Source organism: Eubalaena glacialis, chromosome 16 (genome assembly GCF_028564815.1).
Source record: "Eubalaena glacialis isolate mEubGla1 chromosome 16, mEubGla1.1.hap2.+ XY, whole genome shotgun sequence".
NCBI classification, from domain to species: domain Eukaryota; kingdom Metazoa; phylum Chordata; class Mammalia; order Artiodactyla; family Balaenidae; genus Eubalaena; species Eubalaena glacialis.
In genome coordinates this window covers 65,476,826-65,491,583 of record NC_083731.1, presented here as the reverse complement: position 1 = coordinate 65,491,583, position 14,758 = coordinate 65,476,826, and the positions used below count along the sequence as shown (strand labels likewise).

The 14,758-nt window shown below is 40.2% G+C and overlaps 1 protein-coding gene across 7 annotated transcripts in view; it reads left to right on the top strand.

The window, feature by feature from the left end:
• Positions 1-14,758, top strand: part of VWA8 (von Willebrand factor A domain containing 8) — a 364,541-nt gene that overhangs the window by 57,431 nt on the left and 292,352 nt on the right. For all 7 annotated transcript variants that reach the window (XM_061170620.1, XM_061170619.1, XM_061170622.1 and 4 more), the window contains 2 exons: positions 9,606-9,773; positions 14,260-14,424. In XM_061170620.1, coding sequence (XP_061026603.1) covers positions 9,606-9,773; positions 14,260-14,424 — 333 coding nt within the window. The remainder of the gene's footprint in view (positions 1-9,605; positions 9,774-14,259; positions 14,425-14,758) is intronic.

Below are 14,758 nucleotides of genomic sequence, written 5' to 3'. Positions count from 1 at the left end.
TGGGGGAGCCTGAGGTTGAGAGTCGTTAGCATAACAGTGGTGGTTGCAACTATGTGATTAAGTATGATTACTCAGGCCCGACCTTACAGAGTAAGAAGAGTTTGGGGTTAAAGATGTAGTTCTGGCACCACCTACATGGAATGGGCAGGCAGAAAAGAAAGTTTTTTTTAAGAGAATACAGTGCCATAAAGACCAAAAAAGGAGACTTTTAAGGAGAGAGTGATAACATAAATTTAACAGCATTAATCCTAGTCATGTTGTTAAGTACACAGGAGAAATGTCATTGAGGTTTTCTTTTTTTTTTTTTTAATATTTATTTATTTGGCTGCGCCAGGTCTTAGTTGCAGCACGTGGGATCTTCATTGCCACATGCGGGATCTTTTAGTTGCGGCATGCGGGATCTTTAATTGTGGTATGCGGGATCTTTAGTTGCGGCATGTGGGATCTAGTTCCCTGACCAGGGATTGAACCCGGGACCCCTGCATTGGGAGCGTGGAGACTTAGCCACAGGACCACCAGGGAAGTCGTGAGATTTCCATTTTTTGTTGTTAAAGCAGATTTTCAAGCATTTTGACCAAAAAGTAGATTTTTCTATTTTGTTCAGCATCTATCAGTTAAAGAAAGATTTTTTTTCACATCTTTAGTACTTTTAAAAAAATTATATTTTTCCTGCTTCTTACCATTTGGGGCCTACTTTATTTCCTATTTTTCTCTATTTCTAATTTTCTTAAACTTGGAAGACTTATAGGACTATGGTTATGATCAACCTGCCGTAGGCCAATGTGAAACCTGACTCTTTTCTGTTTTGGTAAGTTGTTAATGTTGTCAGCATCGAACATGACACTAAATCTGAATCCGTTTTGATGGTGACTCATTTAAAACATCACAGTCTTTTTTTCTTTTTCTTTAAATTTTTATTGGAGTATAGTTGCTTTACAATGTTGTGTTAGTTTCTACTGTACAGCAAAGTGAATCAGCTATATGTATACATATATCCCCACATCCCCTCCCTCTTGCATCTCCCTCCCACCATTCCTATCGCACCCCTCTGGGTGGTCACAAAGCACTGAGCTTATCTCCCTGTGCTATGCAGCTGCTTCCCACTAGCTATCTATTTTACGTTTGGTAGTGTATATATGTCAGTGCCACTCTCTCACTTCGTCCTAGCTTACCCTTATCCCTCCCTGTGTCCTCAAGTCCATTCTCTACATCTGTGTCTTTATTCCTGTCCTGCCCCTAGGTTCTTCCTAACCATTTTTTTTTTTTTTTAGATTCCGTATATATGTGTTAGCATACGGTATTTGTTTCTCTCTTTCTGACTTACTTCACTTTGTATGACAGACTCTAGGTCCATCCACCTCACTACAAATAACTCAATTTCGTTTCTTTTTATGGCTGAGTAATATTCCATTGTATATATGTGCCACATCTTCTTTATCCATTCATCTGTTGATGGACACTTAGGTTGCTTCCATGTCCTGGCTATGGTAAATAGAACTGCAATGAACATTGTGGTACATGACTCTTTTTGAATTATGGTTTTCTCAGGGTATATGCCCAGTAGTGGGATTGCTGGGTCATATGATAGTTCTATTTTTAGTTTTTGAGGGAACCTCCATACTGTTCTCCATACTGGCTATATCAATTTACATTCCCACAAACAGGGCAAGAGGGTTCCTTTTCCTCCACACCATCTGCAGCATTTATTGTTTGTAGATTTCTTGATGATGGCCATTCTGACTGGTGTGAGGTGATACCTCCTTGTAGTTTTGATTTGCATTTCTCTAATGATTAGTGGTGTTGAGCATTCTTTCATGTGTTTGTTGGCAGTCTGTATTATCTTCTTTGGAGAAATGTCTGTTTAGGTCTTCTGCCCATTTTTGGATTGGGTTGTTTGTTTTTATGTTATTGAGCTGCATGAGCTGCTTGTATATTTTGGAGACTAATCCTTTGTCAGTTGCTTCATTTGCAAATATTTTCTCCCATTCTGAGGGTTGTCTTTTCGTCTTGTTTATGGTTTCCTTTGCTGTGCAAAAGCTCTTAAGTTTCATTAGGTCCCATTTGTTTATTTGTGTTTTTATTTCCATTTTTCTAGGAGGTGGGTCAAAAAGGATCTTGCTGTGATTTATGTCTTAGAGTGTTCTGCCTATGTTTTCCTCTAAGAGTTTGATAGTGTCTGGCCTTACATTTAGGTCTTTAATCCATTTTGAGTTTATTTTTGTGTATGGTGTTAGGAAGTGTCCTAATTTCATTCTTTCACATGTAGCTGTCCAGTTTTCCCAGCAGCACTTATTGAAGAGGCTATCTTTTCTCCATTGTATATTCGTGCCTCCTTTATCAAAAATAAGGTGACCATATGTGTGTGGATTTATCTCTGGGCTTTCTATCCTGTTCCATTGACCTGTATTTCTTTCTTTGTGCCAGTACCATACTGTCTTGATTACTGTAGCTTTGTAGTATAGTCTGAAGTCTGGGAGCCTGATTCCTCCAGCTCTGTTTTTCTTTCTCAAGATTGCTTTGGCTATTCGGGGTCTTTTGTGTTTCCATACAAATTGTGCAATTTTTTGTTCTTGTTCTGTGAAAAATGCCATTGGTAGTTTGATAGGGATTGCATTGAATCTGTAGATTGCTTTGGGTAGTGTAGTCATTTTCACAATGTTGATTCTTCCAATCCAAGAATATGGTATATCTCTCCATTTGTTTGTATCATCTTTAATTTCTTTCATCAGTGTCTTATAGTTTTCTGCATACAGGTCTTTTGTCTCCTTAGGTAGGTTTATTCCTAGATATTTTATTCTTTTTATTGCAATGGTAAATGGGAGTGTTTCCTTAATTTTTCTTTCAGATTTTTCATCATTAGTGTATAGTAATGCAAGAGATTTCTGTGCATTAATTTTTTATCCTGCTACTTTACCAAATTCATTGATTAGCTCTAGTAGTTTTCTGGTAGCATCTTTAGGAATCTCTATGTGTAGTACCATGTCATCTGAAAACAGTGACAGCTTTACTTCTTCTTTTCCCATTTGGATTCCTTTTATTTCTTTTTGTTCTCTGATTGCTGTGGCTATAACTTCCAAAACTATGTTGAATAATAGTGGTGAGAGTGGGCAACCTTGTCTTGTTTCTGATCTTAGTGGAAATGGTTTCAGTTTTTCACCATTGAGAATGATGCTGGCTGTGGGCTTGTCATATATGGCCTTTATTATGCTGAGGTAGGTAGCCTCTATCCCTACTTTCTGGAGGGTTTTTATCACAAATGGTGTTGAATTTTGTCAAAAGCTTTTTCTGCATCTGTTGAGATGATCATATGGTTTTTATCCTTCAGTTTGTTAATGTGGTGTATCACATTGGTTGATTTGCGGATGTTGAAGAATCCTTGCATTCCTGGGATTAACCCTACTTCATCATGGTATATGATCCTTTTAATGTGCTGTTGGATTCTGTTTTCTAGTATTTTGTTGAGGATTTTTGCATCTCTGTTCATCAGTGATATTGGCCTGTAGTTTTCTTTTCTTGTGACGTCTTTGTCTGGTTTTGGAATCAGGGTGATGGTGGCCTCGTAGAATGAGTTTGGGAGTGTTCCTCCCTCTGCTATATTTTGGAAGAGTTTGAGCAGGATAGGTGTTAGCTCTTCTCTAAATGATTGGTAGAATTCGCCTGTGAAGCCATCTGGTACTGGGCTTTTGTGTGTTGGAAGATTTTTAATCACAGTTTCAGTTTCAGTGCTTGTGATTGGTCTGTTTATGTTGCCTATTTCTTACTGATTCAGTCTTGGATGGTTATGCTTTTCTAAGAACTGGTCCATTTCTTCCAGATTGTCCATTTTATTGGCATATAGTTGCTTGTAGTAATCTCTCATGATCCTTTGTATTTCTGCAGTGTCAGTTGTTACTTCTCCATTTTCATTTCTAATTCTGTTGATTTGAGTCTTCCTTTTTTTCTTGCTGAGTCTGGCTAATGGTTTATCAATTTTGTTTATCTTCTCAAAGAACCAGCTTTTAGTTTTCTTGATCTTTGCTATCGTTTCCTTCATTTCTTTTTCATTTATTTCTGATATGATCTTTATGATTTCTTTCCTTCTGTTAACTTTCTGGGTTTTTTTTTGTTCTTCTTTCTCTAATTGCTTTAGGTGTAAGGCTAGGTTGTTTATTTGAGATTTTTCTTGTGTCTTGAGGTAGGATTGTATTGCTATAAACCTCCCTCTTAAGAACTGCTTTTGCTGCATCCCATAGGCTTTGGGTCGTCGTATTTTCATTGTCATTTGTTTGTAGGTTTTTTTTTAATTTCCTCTTTGATTTCTCAGTGATCTCTTGGTTATTTAGTAACATATTGTTTAGCCTCCATGTGTTTGTATTTTTTACAGATTTTTTCCTGTAATTGATATCTAGTTTCATAATGTTGTGGTCGGAAAGATACTTGATACAATTTCAATTTTCTTAAATTTACCAAGGCTTGATTTTTGACCCAAATATGGTGTATCTTGGAGAATGTTCCATGAGCACTTGAGAAGAAAGTGTATTCTGTTGTTTTTGGATGGAATGTCCTATAAAAATCAATTCAGTCCATCTTGTTTAATGTGTCATTTAAACCTTGTGTTTCCTTATTTATTTTCATTTTGGATGATATGTCCATTGGTGAAAGTGGGGTGTTAAAGTCCCCTACTAGGACTGTGTTACTGTCGATTTCCCTTTTTATGGCTGTTAGCATTTGTCTTATGTATTGAGGTGCTCCTGTGTTGGGTGCTTAAATATTCACAATTGTTATATCTTCTTCTTGGATTGATCCCTTGATGATTCTTAGTGTCCTCTCTGTCTCTTGTAATTGTCTTTATTTTAAAGTCCATTTTTTCTGATATGAGAATTGCTACTCCAGCTTTCTGTTGATTTCCATTTGCATGGAATATCTTTTTCCATCCACTCACTTTCAGTCTGTATGTGTCCCTAGGTCTGAAGTGGGTCTGTTGTAGAGCATATACACGGGTCTTGTTTTTGTATCCATTCAGCCAGTCTGTGCCTTTTGGTTGGAACATTTAATCCATTTACATTTAAGGTAATTATCGATATGTATCTTCCTATTACCATTTTCTTAATTGTTTTGGGTTTGTTATTGTAGGTCTTTTCCTTCTCTTGTGTTTCCTGCCTAGAGAAGTTCCTTTAGCATTTGTTGTAAAGCTGGTTTGGTGGTGCTGAATTCTCTTAGCTTTTGCTCGTCTGTAAAGGTTTTAATTTCTCCATCGAATCTGAATGAGATTCTTCCTGGGTGAAGTAATCTTGGTTTTAGGTTTTTCCTTTTCATCACTTTAAATATGTCCTGCCACTCCCTTCTGGTTTGCAGAGTTTCTGCTGAAAGATCAGCTGTTAACCTTATGGGGATTCCCTTGTATGTTATTTGGTGCTTATCCCTTGCTGCTTTCAATATTTTTTCTTTGTATTTAATTTTTGATAGTTTGATTAATATGTGTCTTGGCGTGTTCCTCCTTGGATTTATCCTGTATGGGCCTCTCTGCGCTTCCTCGACTTGATTGACTATTTCCTTTCCCATGTTAGGGAAGTTTTCAACTATAATCTCTTCAAATATTTTCTCAGTCCCTTTCTTTTTCTCTTCTTCCTCTGGGACCCCTATAATTCAAATGTTGGTGTGTTTAATGTTGTCCCAGAGGTTTCTGAGACTGTCCTCAATTCTTTTCATTCTTTTTTCTTTATTCAGCTCTGCGGTAGTTATTTCCAATATTTTATCTTCCCAGTCCCTTATCTGTTCTTCTGCCTCAGTTATTCTTCTATTGATTCCTTCTAGAGAATTTTAAATTTCATTTGTTGTGTTGTTCATCATTGTTTGTTTGCTCTTTAGTTCTTCTAGTTCCTTGTTAAACATTTCTTGTATTTTCTCCATTCTATTTCCAAGATTTTGGATCATCTTTACTATCATTACTGTGAATTCTTTTTCAGGTAGACTGCCTATTTCCTCTCCATTTGTTTGGTCTGGTGGGTTTTTACTTTGCTTCTTCATCTACTGCATATTTCTCTGTCTTCTCATTTTGCTTAACTTACTGTGTTTTGGGGTCTCTGTTTTGCAGGCTGCAGGTTTGTAGTTCCGGTTGTGTTTGATGTCTGCCCCCAGTGGGTAAGGCTGGTTCAGTGGGTTATATAGGCTTCCTGGTGGAGGGGACTGGTGCCTGTGTTCTGGTGGATGAGGCTGGATCCTGTCTTTCTGCTGGGCAGGCCCGCGTCCGGTGGTGTGTTTTGGTGTGTGTGAACTTTGTATGATTTTAGGCAGCCTCTCTACTAATGGGTGGGGTTGTGTTCCTGTCTTGCTAGTTGTTTGGCATGTGGTGTCCAGCACTGGAGCTTGCTGGTTATTGAGTGGAGCTGGGTCTTAGCATTGAGATGGAGATCTCTGGGAGAGCTCTTGCCGATTGATATTATGTGTGGCTGGGAGGTCTCTGGTGGTCCAATGTCCTGAACTTGGCTCTCCCACCTCAGAGGCTCAGGCCTGACACCAGGCCAGAGTACCAAGACCCTGTCAGCCACACGGCTCAGAAGAAAAGAGAGAAAAAAAAGCAAGAAAGAAAAAAATAATATAAAGTTATTAAAGTAAAAAATTTAAAAAATTATTAAAATAAAAAAAAGAAGAGATCAACCAAACAAATCCACCAATGATAGCAAGCACTAAAACTAAGATAAACATAAAAATCATAAACTATTCAGTTGCATACAGCAAACCCCAAGTCTACACTTGCTCCCAAAGTCCACTGCCTCAATTTTGGGATGATTCATTGTCTGTTCAGGTATTCCACAGATGCAGGGTACATCAAGTTGATTGTGAAGATTTCATCCTCTGCTCCTGGGGCTGCATGGAGAAATTTCCCTTTCTCTTGTTCGCATAGCTCCTGGGGTTCAGGTTTGGATTTGGCCCTGCTTCTGCGTGTAGGTTGCCCTCTGGTGTCTGTTGTTCGCCCAGACAGGAGGGGGTTAAAGGAGCGGCTGATTAGGGGGCTCTACCTCACTCAAGGAGGGGTACGGAATGCAGGGTCTGCCTGCGGTGGCAGAGCCCAGCGTGACCTTGCAGCAGCCTGAGGCGTGCTCTGTGTTCTTTCCGGGAACTTGTCGCTGGATCACGGGACCCTGGCAGTGGCGGGCTGCACAGACTCCTGGGAGGGGAGGAGTGGATAGTGACCTGTGCTTGCACGCAGGATTCTTGGTGGCTGCAGCAGCAGTGTTAGCGTCTCATGCCCGTCTCTGGTGTCCGCACTGATAGCTGTGGCTCGTGCCCTTCTCTGAAGCTCATTTAGGCGGTGTTCTGAATCCCCTCTTCTCACGCACCCTGAAACAATGGTCTCTCGACTCTTAGGCAGCTCCAGAGTTTTTCCTGGACTCCCTCCCGGCTAGCTGTGGCACACTAGCCCCTTCAGGCTGTACTCACGCAGCCAACCCCAGTCCTCTCCCTGGGATCTGACCTCCGAAGCCCGAGCCTCAGCTCCCAGCCCACACCTGTCCCGGCGGGTGAGCAGACAAGCCTCTCGGGCTGGTGAGTGCTGGTTGGCCACAATCCTCTGTGCGGGAATCTGTTCGCTTTGCCCTCTGCACCCCTGTTGCTGCGCTCTCCTCCATGGCTCCGAAGCTTACCCCCCCACCCAGCTCCCGCCTCTGCCAGTGAACGGGCTTCCTAGTGTGTGGAAACCTTTCCTCCTTCACAGCTCCCTCCCACTGGTGCAGGTCCCGTCCCTATTCTTTTTTTTTATTATTATTATTATTATTTTTTAAATTTACTTATTTATTTATTTATTTTTGGCTGTGTTGGGTCTTCGTTTCTGTGCTAGGGCCTTCTCTAGTTGTGGCAAGCGGGGGCCACTCTTCATCGCGGTGCGCGGGCTTCTCACTATTGCGGCCTCTCATTACGGAGCGCAGGCTCCAGACGCACAGGCTCAGCAGTTGTGGCTCACGGGCCTAGTTGCTCCGCGGCATGTGGGATCTTCCCAGACCAGGGCTCGAACCCGTGTCCCCTGCATTAGCAGGCAGATTCTCAACCACTGCGCCACCAGGGAAGTCCCCCGTCCCTATTCTTTTGTCTCTGTTTTTTCTTTTTTCTTTTGCCCTACCCAGGTACGTGGGGAGTTTCTTGCCTTTTGGGAGGTCTGAGGTCTTCTGCCAGCGTCCAATAGGTGTTCTGTAGGAGTTGTTCCACACGTAGATGTATTTTTGATGTATTTGTGGGGAGGAAGGTGATCTCCATATCTTACTCCTCCGCCATCCTGGGGGTCCTCTGACCCATATCTTCTTTATCCATTCCTCTGTTGATGGACATTTTGGTGGTTTCCATGTCCTGGCTATTATAAATAGTGCTGCCGTGAACATTGGGGTGCATGTGTCTCTTTGAATTATGGTTTTCTCTAGGTATATGCCCAGTAGTGGGATTGCTGGGTCACATGGTAGTTCTATTTTTAGTGTTTTAGGGAACCTCCATACTGTTCTCCATAGTGGCTGTATCAATTTACATTTCCACCAACTGTACAAGAGGGTTCCCTTTTCTCCACACCCTCTCCAGCATTTATTGTTTGTAGATGTTGTGATGATATGGGCATTCTGAGTGGGTGAGGTGATATCTCATTGTAGTTTTGATTTGCATTTCTCTATTTAAAAAAAAAAACAAATACCATATGATATCACTTATATGTAGAATCTAAAACAGCCAAACTCATGAAAACAGAGACTAGAGTGGTGGTTACCAGGGACTGGGGAATGGGGGATGTGGGGACATGTTGCTCAAAGGGTACAAACTTCCAGTTATTTGATGAATAAATTCTCGGGATCTAACGTACAGCATGGGGTTATAGTTAATAATACTGTGTTATAATCAAATAACTTATAAATTTATATGTCAATTATACCTCAATAAAGCTGAAATTTAAAAAAAATTAAAAATAAATAAATAAATTAAATAAAACCTCACAGTCTGCACGTGTTCTCACCTAGTTTATCTGATCCTCACAAAAATCTTGGTAGGGCAGATTGTAATCTTCATTTCTCGTTTCTATCAATAGTTAAGGAATCTGCTTCCTTAATTGCATTACTGATCCAAAGATAGCTCTGTTTTCTGTTTCATTGGGGATATATCTAAAATGTTACAGCTGAAATGGGAAGTAGCCGCATGGCACAGGGAGATCAGCTGGGTGCTTTGTGACCACCTAGAGGGGTGGGATAGGGAGGGTGGGAGGGAGACGCAAGAGGGAGGAGATATGGGGATATATGTATATGTATAGCTGATTCACTTTGTTATAAAGCAGAAACTAGCACACCATTGTAAAGCAATTATACTCCAATAAAGATGTTAAAAAAATTTTTTTAAAGTAAAATTTACAGCTGAAAGGAGCCATAGAGACCACCTGTTCTAATCGCTTCATTTTACAAATGGGAAAGTAGGCCTAAAGAGAGAAAATCACTTGCTTAATATCATATTGGCAGGAAAAGCAAAACCACGATCTAGAACCCAGCTTTCCTGACTCCCGGTCCCTATAATAAGAACCACAGTTTAATTTGCATTACAAGTAAAATCAGGCCATGCTCTGCTGTGTTTGATAGTCTCATATTGCTTTTGTTTCTTGGAAATAGTGTGCAGTTCGTGCAGCCACAGAAGGTAGAACTCTCGTTTTGGAAGGCTTGGAAAAGGCGGAGAGGAATGTCCTTCCTGTTTTGAACAACTTGCTGGAAAATAGGGAGATGCAGCTTGAAGATGGACGCTTCCTGATGTCTGCCGAGCGTTACGACAAACTTCTCCAAGTAAGAAAAGAAAAATTTGACTGCTTTGTCTTAGCTGTTGAGCTGTGGGTTGGCCACTTGTTGTATAAGACATGATTGTGTCAGAATGACAAATGTTCAGGTGGTGCATATCTTGGGCAACTGCCTGAAGTCAGTCATGCGTTTGCAGTTTTGTATGGCTCTTCTGTTTTCCACATCACGTTAGAAGACCTTCCAGATTTTTACTTCTGTTTGCCTATCTAATAACTATTCTTTCTTTCTCTTTTTTCTCCTTTTAATTCTTCTTCCCTTTCTATCTTCTTTTTCCCTTCTCTTCTTTCTCTCAACAAGCCTAATAGCTTCTAGACTGTGCTGGGCACCAGGAAGACAAAGCTGAATGAAGTCCACTTGTTGGGTTCAAGAAGCTCAAAGCCCAGTAGATACTGACAGAAATGAGTAAAATATTTAAAGATACCCTGAAGGTCCCAGCTACCAGCATCGCCTGCCTGAGTTGTTTGTAAGAGCTTTGCAACTGGAACCCCTGCTTCCATCCTGGCTCCCCCAGGGCAGTTAGTGATCGCTTTAAAACACAAGGCAGAACAGGTCATTCCTCTGCTATAAACCTCTAATGCCTTCCTGCTCTACTCAGAATATAATCTAAAATCCTCACAATGGAATACAGGGTCTTGGGTGATCTGGGCCATTACTGCCTCTTTGGCCTTATCTCCTTCTATCCTTCTCCTTTTTCATTCCACTCCAGCTGCTAGTATTCTTTTTATTGTACCATAAACTGCTGGATATGCATTATCCTATCTTATCAGTGCTTTGCACAGGCACTTTGCTCTTCTGGAATGGTTGTCTCCCAGATATCTGCCTGGCTTATTCCTCTACCCCTTTCAAGTCTTTGCTCAAATGTAATACAGGCATACCTTGTTACATTGCACTTCACGCTAGTGTGCTTTGCAGATATGGCATTATTTACGAATTGAAGGTTTGTGGCAACCCTGCATCAAACAAATCAATGGGCACCATTTTTCTAACAGCATTTGCTTACTTCATGTCTCTGTGTTGCAGTTTGGTAATTGTAACAATATTTCAAACTTTTTCATTGTTATTATATTTGTTATGGTGATCTGTGATCACTGATCTTTGACGTTACTATTGCAGTTGTTTTGGGGCTCCTTGAACCACACCCATATAAGATGGTGAACTTCATCAAATAAATGTGTGTTCTGACAGCTCCACTGATCAGCTGTTCATTCCCCACTCTGTGTCCCTCTTCTTGGGCCTCCCTATTCCCTGAGACACAACAATATTGAAATTAGGGCAATTTATAATCCTACAGTGGCCTCTAAGTATTCAAGTGAAAGGAAAAGTCACTTGTCTCTCACTTTAAATCAAAAGCTAGAAGTGATTAAGCTTAATGAGGAAGGCATGTTGAAAGCTGAGACAGGCCAAAAGCTAGGCCTCTTGCGCCAGTTAGCCAAGTTGTGAATGCAAAGGAAAAGTTCATGCAGGAAAGTAGAAGTGTTACTCCAGTGAACACACAAATGGTAAGAAAGAGAAACAGCCTTATTGCTGAAGAAAATTTTAGTGGTCTGGATAGAAGATCACACCAGCCACAACATTCCCTTAAGCCAAAGCCTAATCCAGAGGAAGGTCCTAACTCTCTTCAATTCTTTGAAGGCTGAGAGAGGTGAGGAAACTGCAGAAGAAAAATTTGAAGTTAGCAGAGGTTGGTTGATGAGGTTTAAGGAAAGAAGCTGTGTCCATAACATAAAAGTGCAAAGTGAAGCAGCAAGTGCTTATGTAAAAGCTGTAGCAAGTTATCCATAAGATTTAGCTAAGATAATTAATGAAGGTGGCTACACCAAACATCAGAGTTTCTGTGTAGATGAAACAGCCTTTTATTGGAAGAAGATGCCATCTAGGACTTTCATAGCTAGAGAGAAGTCGATGTCTGTCTTCAGAGCTTCAAAGGACAGGCTGACTTCTCTTGTTAGGGGCTAATGCAGCTGGTGACTTTAAGTTGAAGCTAATGTTCATTTACCATTCTGAAAATCCTAGGGCCTTTAAGAATTATGTTACATCTACTCTGCCTGTGCTCTATAAATGGAACAACAAAGCCTGGATGATAGCACATCTGTTTACAGCATGGTTTATTGTTAAGCTCACTGTTGAGACCTACTGCTCAGAAAAAAAATTCCTTTCAAAATATTACTGTTCATTGACAATGCGTCTGGTCACCCAAGAGCTCTGATGGAGATGTACAATGAAATTCACGTTGTTTTCATGCCTACTAACACAACATTCATTCTACAGTCCATGGATCAAGGAGTAATTTCGACTTTCAAGTCTTATTATTTAAGCAATACATTTTGTAAGGGTATAGCTGCCATAGTAATTCCTCTGACATATCTGGGCAAACTAAACTGAAAACCTTCTGGAAAGGATTTGCTATTGTAGATGCCATTAAGGACATTTATGATTCATAGGAAGAGATCAAAATATCAACGTTAACAGGAGTTTGGAAGAAGTTGACTCCAACTCTCATGGATGACTTTGAGACGTTCAAGAGTTCAGTGGAAGAGGTAACTGCAGAGGTGACAGAAATAGCAAGAAAACTAGAATTAGAAGTGGAGCCTAAAGATGTGACTGAACTGCTGCAATCTCATGATAAAACTTTAACAGATGAGGAGTTGCTTGCTATGGATGAGCAAAGAAAATGGTTTCTTGAGATGGAGTCTGCTCCTGATGAAGATGCTGTGAAGGTTGTTAAAATGACAACATATGATTTAGAATTTAGAACATAAACTTAGTTGATAAAGCAGAAGCAGGGTTCGAGAGGATTGACTCCAATTTTGAAGGAAGTTCTACTGTGGGTCAAATACTATCAAACAGCAGTGCCTGCTACAGAGAGTCAATTGATGCAGCGAGCTTCACTGGCCTTATTTTAGGGAACTGCCACGGCCATCCCAGCCTTCAGCAGCCACCATCCTCATCAGTCAGCAGCCACCAACACCGAGGCAAGATCCTCTACCAGCGCAAAGCTGACTGTTCACTGAAGGCTCAGAAGATGGTTAGCATTTTTTAGCAATAAAATATTTTTTAATTAAGGTATGTGCATGTTTTAGACGTAACGCTATTGCATACCTAATAGACTACAGTGTAGTGTAAATGTAACTTTTGTACGAACTGGAAAACCAAAAAATTTTTGTGACTCACTTTATTGCGATATGTGTTTTATTGTGGTGGTCTGAAACCGAACCTGCAGTATCTCCAAGGTCTGCCTGTATTACCAATGAAGGCTGCCCTCACCCTTTTATTAAATACTTCAATGTGCCCTCTGCCCCCAGACTCCTTTACTCTGCTCTATATTTTTCCACAGAGTCTTCTAGTATCCCACATGATTTATTTACTTATGTTTTTAGCTCATTGTCTGCCTCCCTCTACTAGATCATACTTTCACTAGGCCAGGAATTTTGTCATTGTTGTTATCTCAAACTTTAGAACAATGCCTGGCACATAGTAGGTGCTCAATGACTATTTGTTGAATTAATGAATAAGTGCAATGAAGTCTTTAGATGCCGTGACACAAGAGGGTATAAAGAGGACAACAGCAAGGGACTGGGGGGCTCTTCAAAGGCTGAAGAACAGTGAAGAGCCATTGGAAGGGTCAGGCAGAGAAGGAAGGTATGACATTTAACAGGTGACTGCTGTGGACCAGTTACTTTCATTTCACACGCATTATCACGTTTAACTTTCATAACAGCCATAGTAATATCAGTGATATTATTTCCACTTTATACATGAGAAAATTGAGGCTCAGAGGGTATGATAACAAGTTTTTGGTCACTTAGCTAGAATGTGCACCAAGCACTAGAGCCAGGATTTGTGACTCCAGAATCTACGCTGTTTCCGGTCTCAGCTCCACCATATGGTAGTTGCAGGAATGTGGGCAAGTTATGTAACTCCTTTGAACGTCAGTTTATTCATCCATGAAAAGGAATTAAATGTCTGTTTGGATTCTGGTGAAAATTAAATGAGAAAAATTCATGGAAAGTGCTTATCATGTATTAAGTTTTCAAAGAATGTTACTTATTATTATTAATATACCTTGGTAGAAATATATCCATAAACATAGTTATTTATTGAAGGTCCCTGGGCAGTCTCTGCTCTGCTGGTGGTCTACCCCTCTAGAACTACCATTTTATGACTTCTAGCTTGAACCAGTTTATTTTCCTTGCTCTTCCGACTGTTCCTTTGTGTTATTGACTAGGGTTTAGAGATCTGACCCACATCACCTTTGTTCCTGGATGCTTCTCCTTTCAAACACCAGTCTTCATTTTGTGAGCCTTCCCTGGTATCCTGTTCCTGATTCCACTTTGCTCCCTTCCTTGACAGTTTGGCTTCGAGAGCATTCTCAAATACAGTTTACCCAGCAGTCAGGACATAAATTCCTTAGCCTGGCTCTTGCAGTTGTGATCTCTACCATTATGCTGTAATTTTTGATTTCTTACTCTTTTAGGATCATACCAAAACAGAATTGGATGCTTGGAAGATTGTCCGAGTTAGTGAAGATTTCCGAGTGATCGCCTTGGGCTTGCCAGTACCTAGGTACTCTGGGAATCCATTAGATCCCCCGCTCCGGTCTCGATTTCAAGCCAGAGATATTTATTATCTACCCTTCCAGGTAAGTAGGAACAAGGATAATTTATTTTATTTTTAAATTTTTATTTATTTTTAATTGAAGTATAGTTGATTTACAATATTAGTTTCAGGTGTTCAACATAGTGATTCGATATTTTCATAGATTATACTTCATTTAAAGTTATTCTAAAATATTGGCTACATTCCCTGTGCTTGTAGCTTATTTTATACATAGTAGCTTGTATCTCTTAATCCCCTCTTCCATCTTACCCCTCTTCCCTTAAGGATAATTTATTTTTTAAATAGTTTTCCTGTTTATAATAAATTCAATTACTATAAAAATGTTACTATGTTTGTAGATGTCCCCCTCAGTAGTT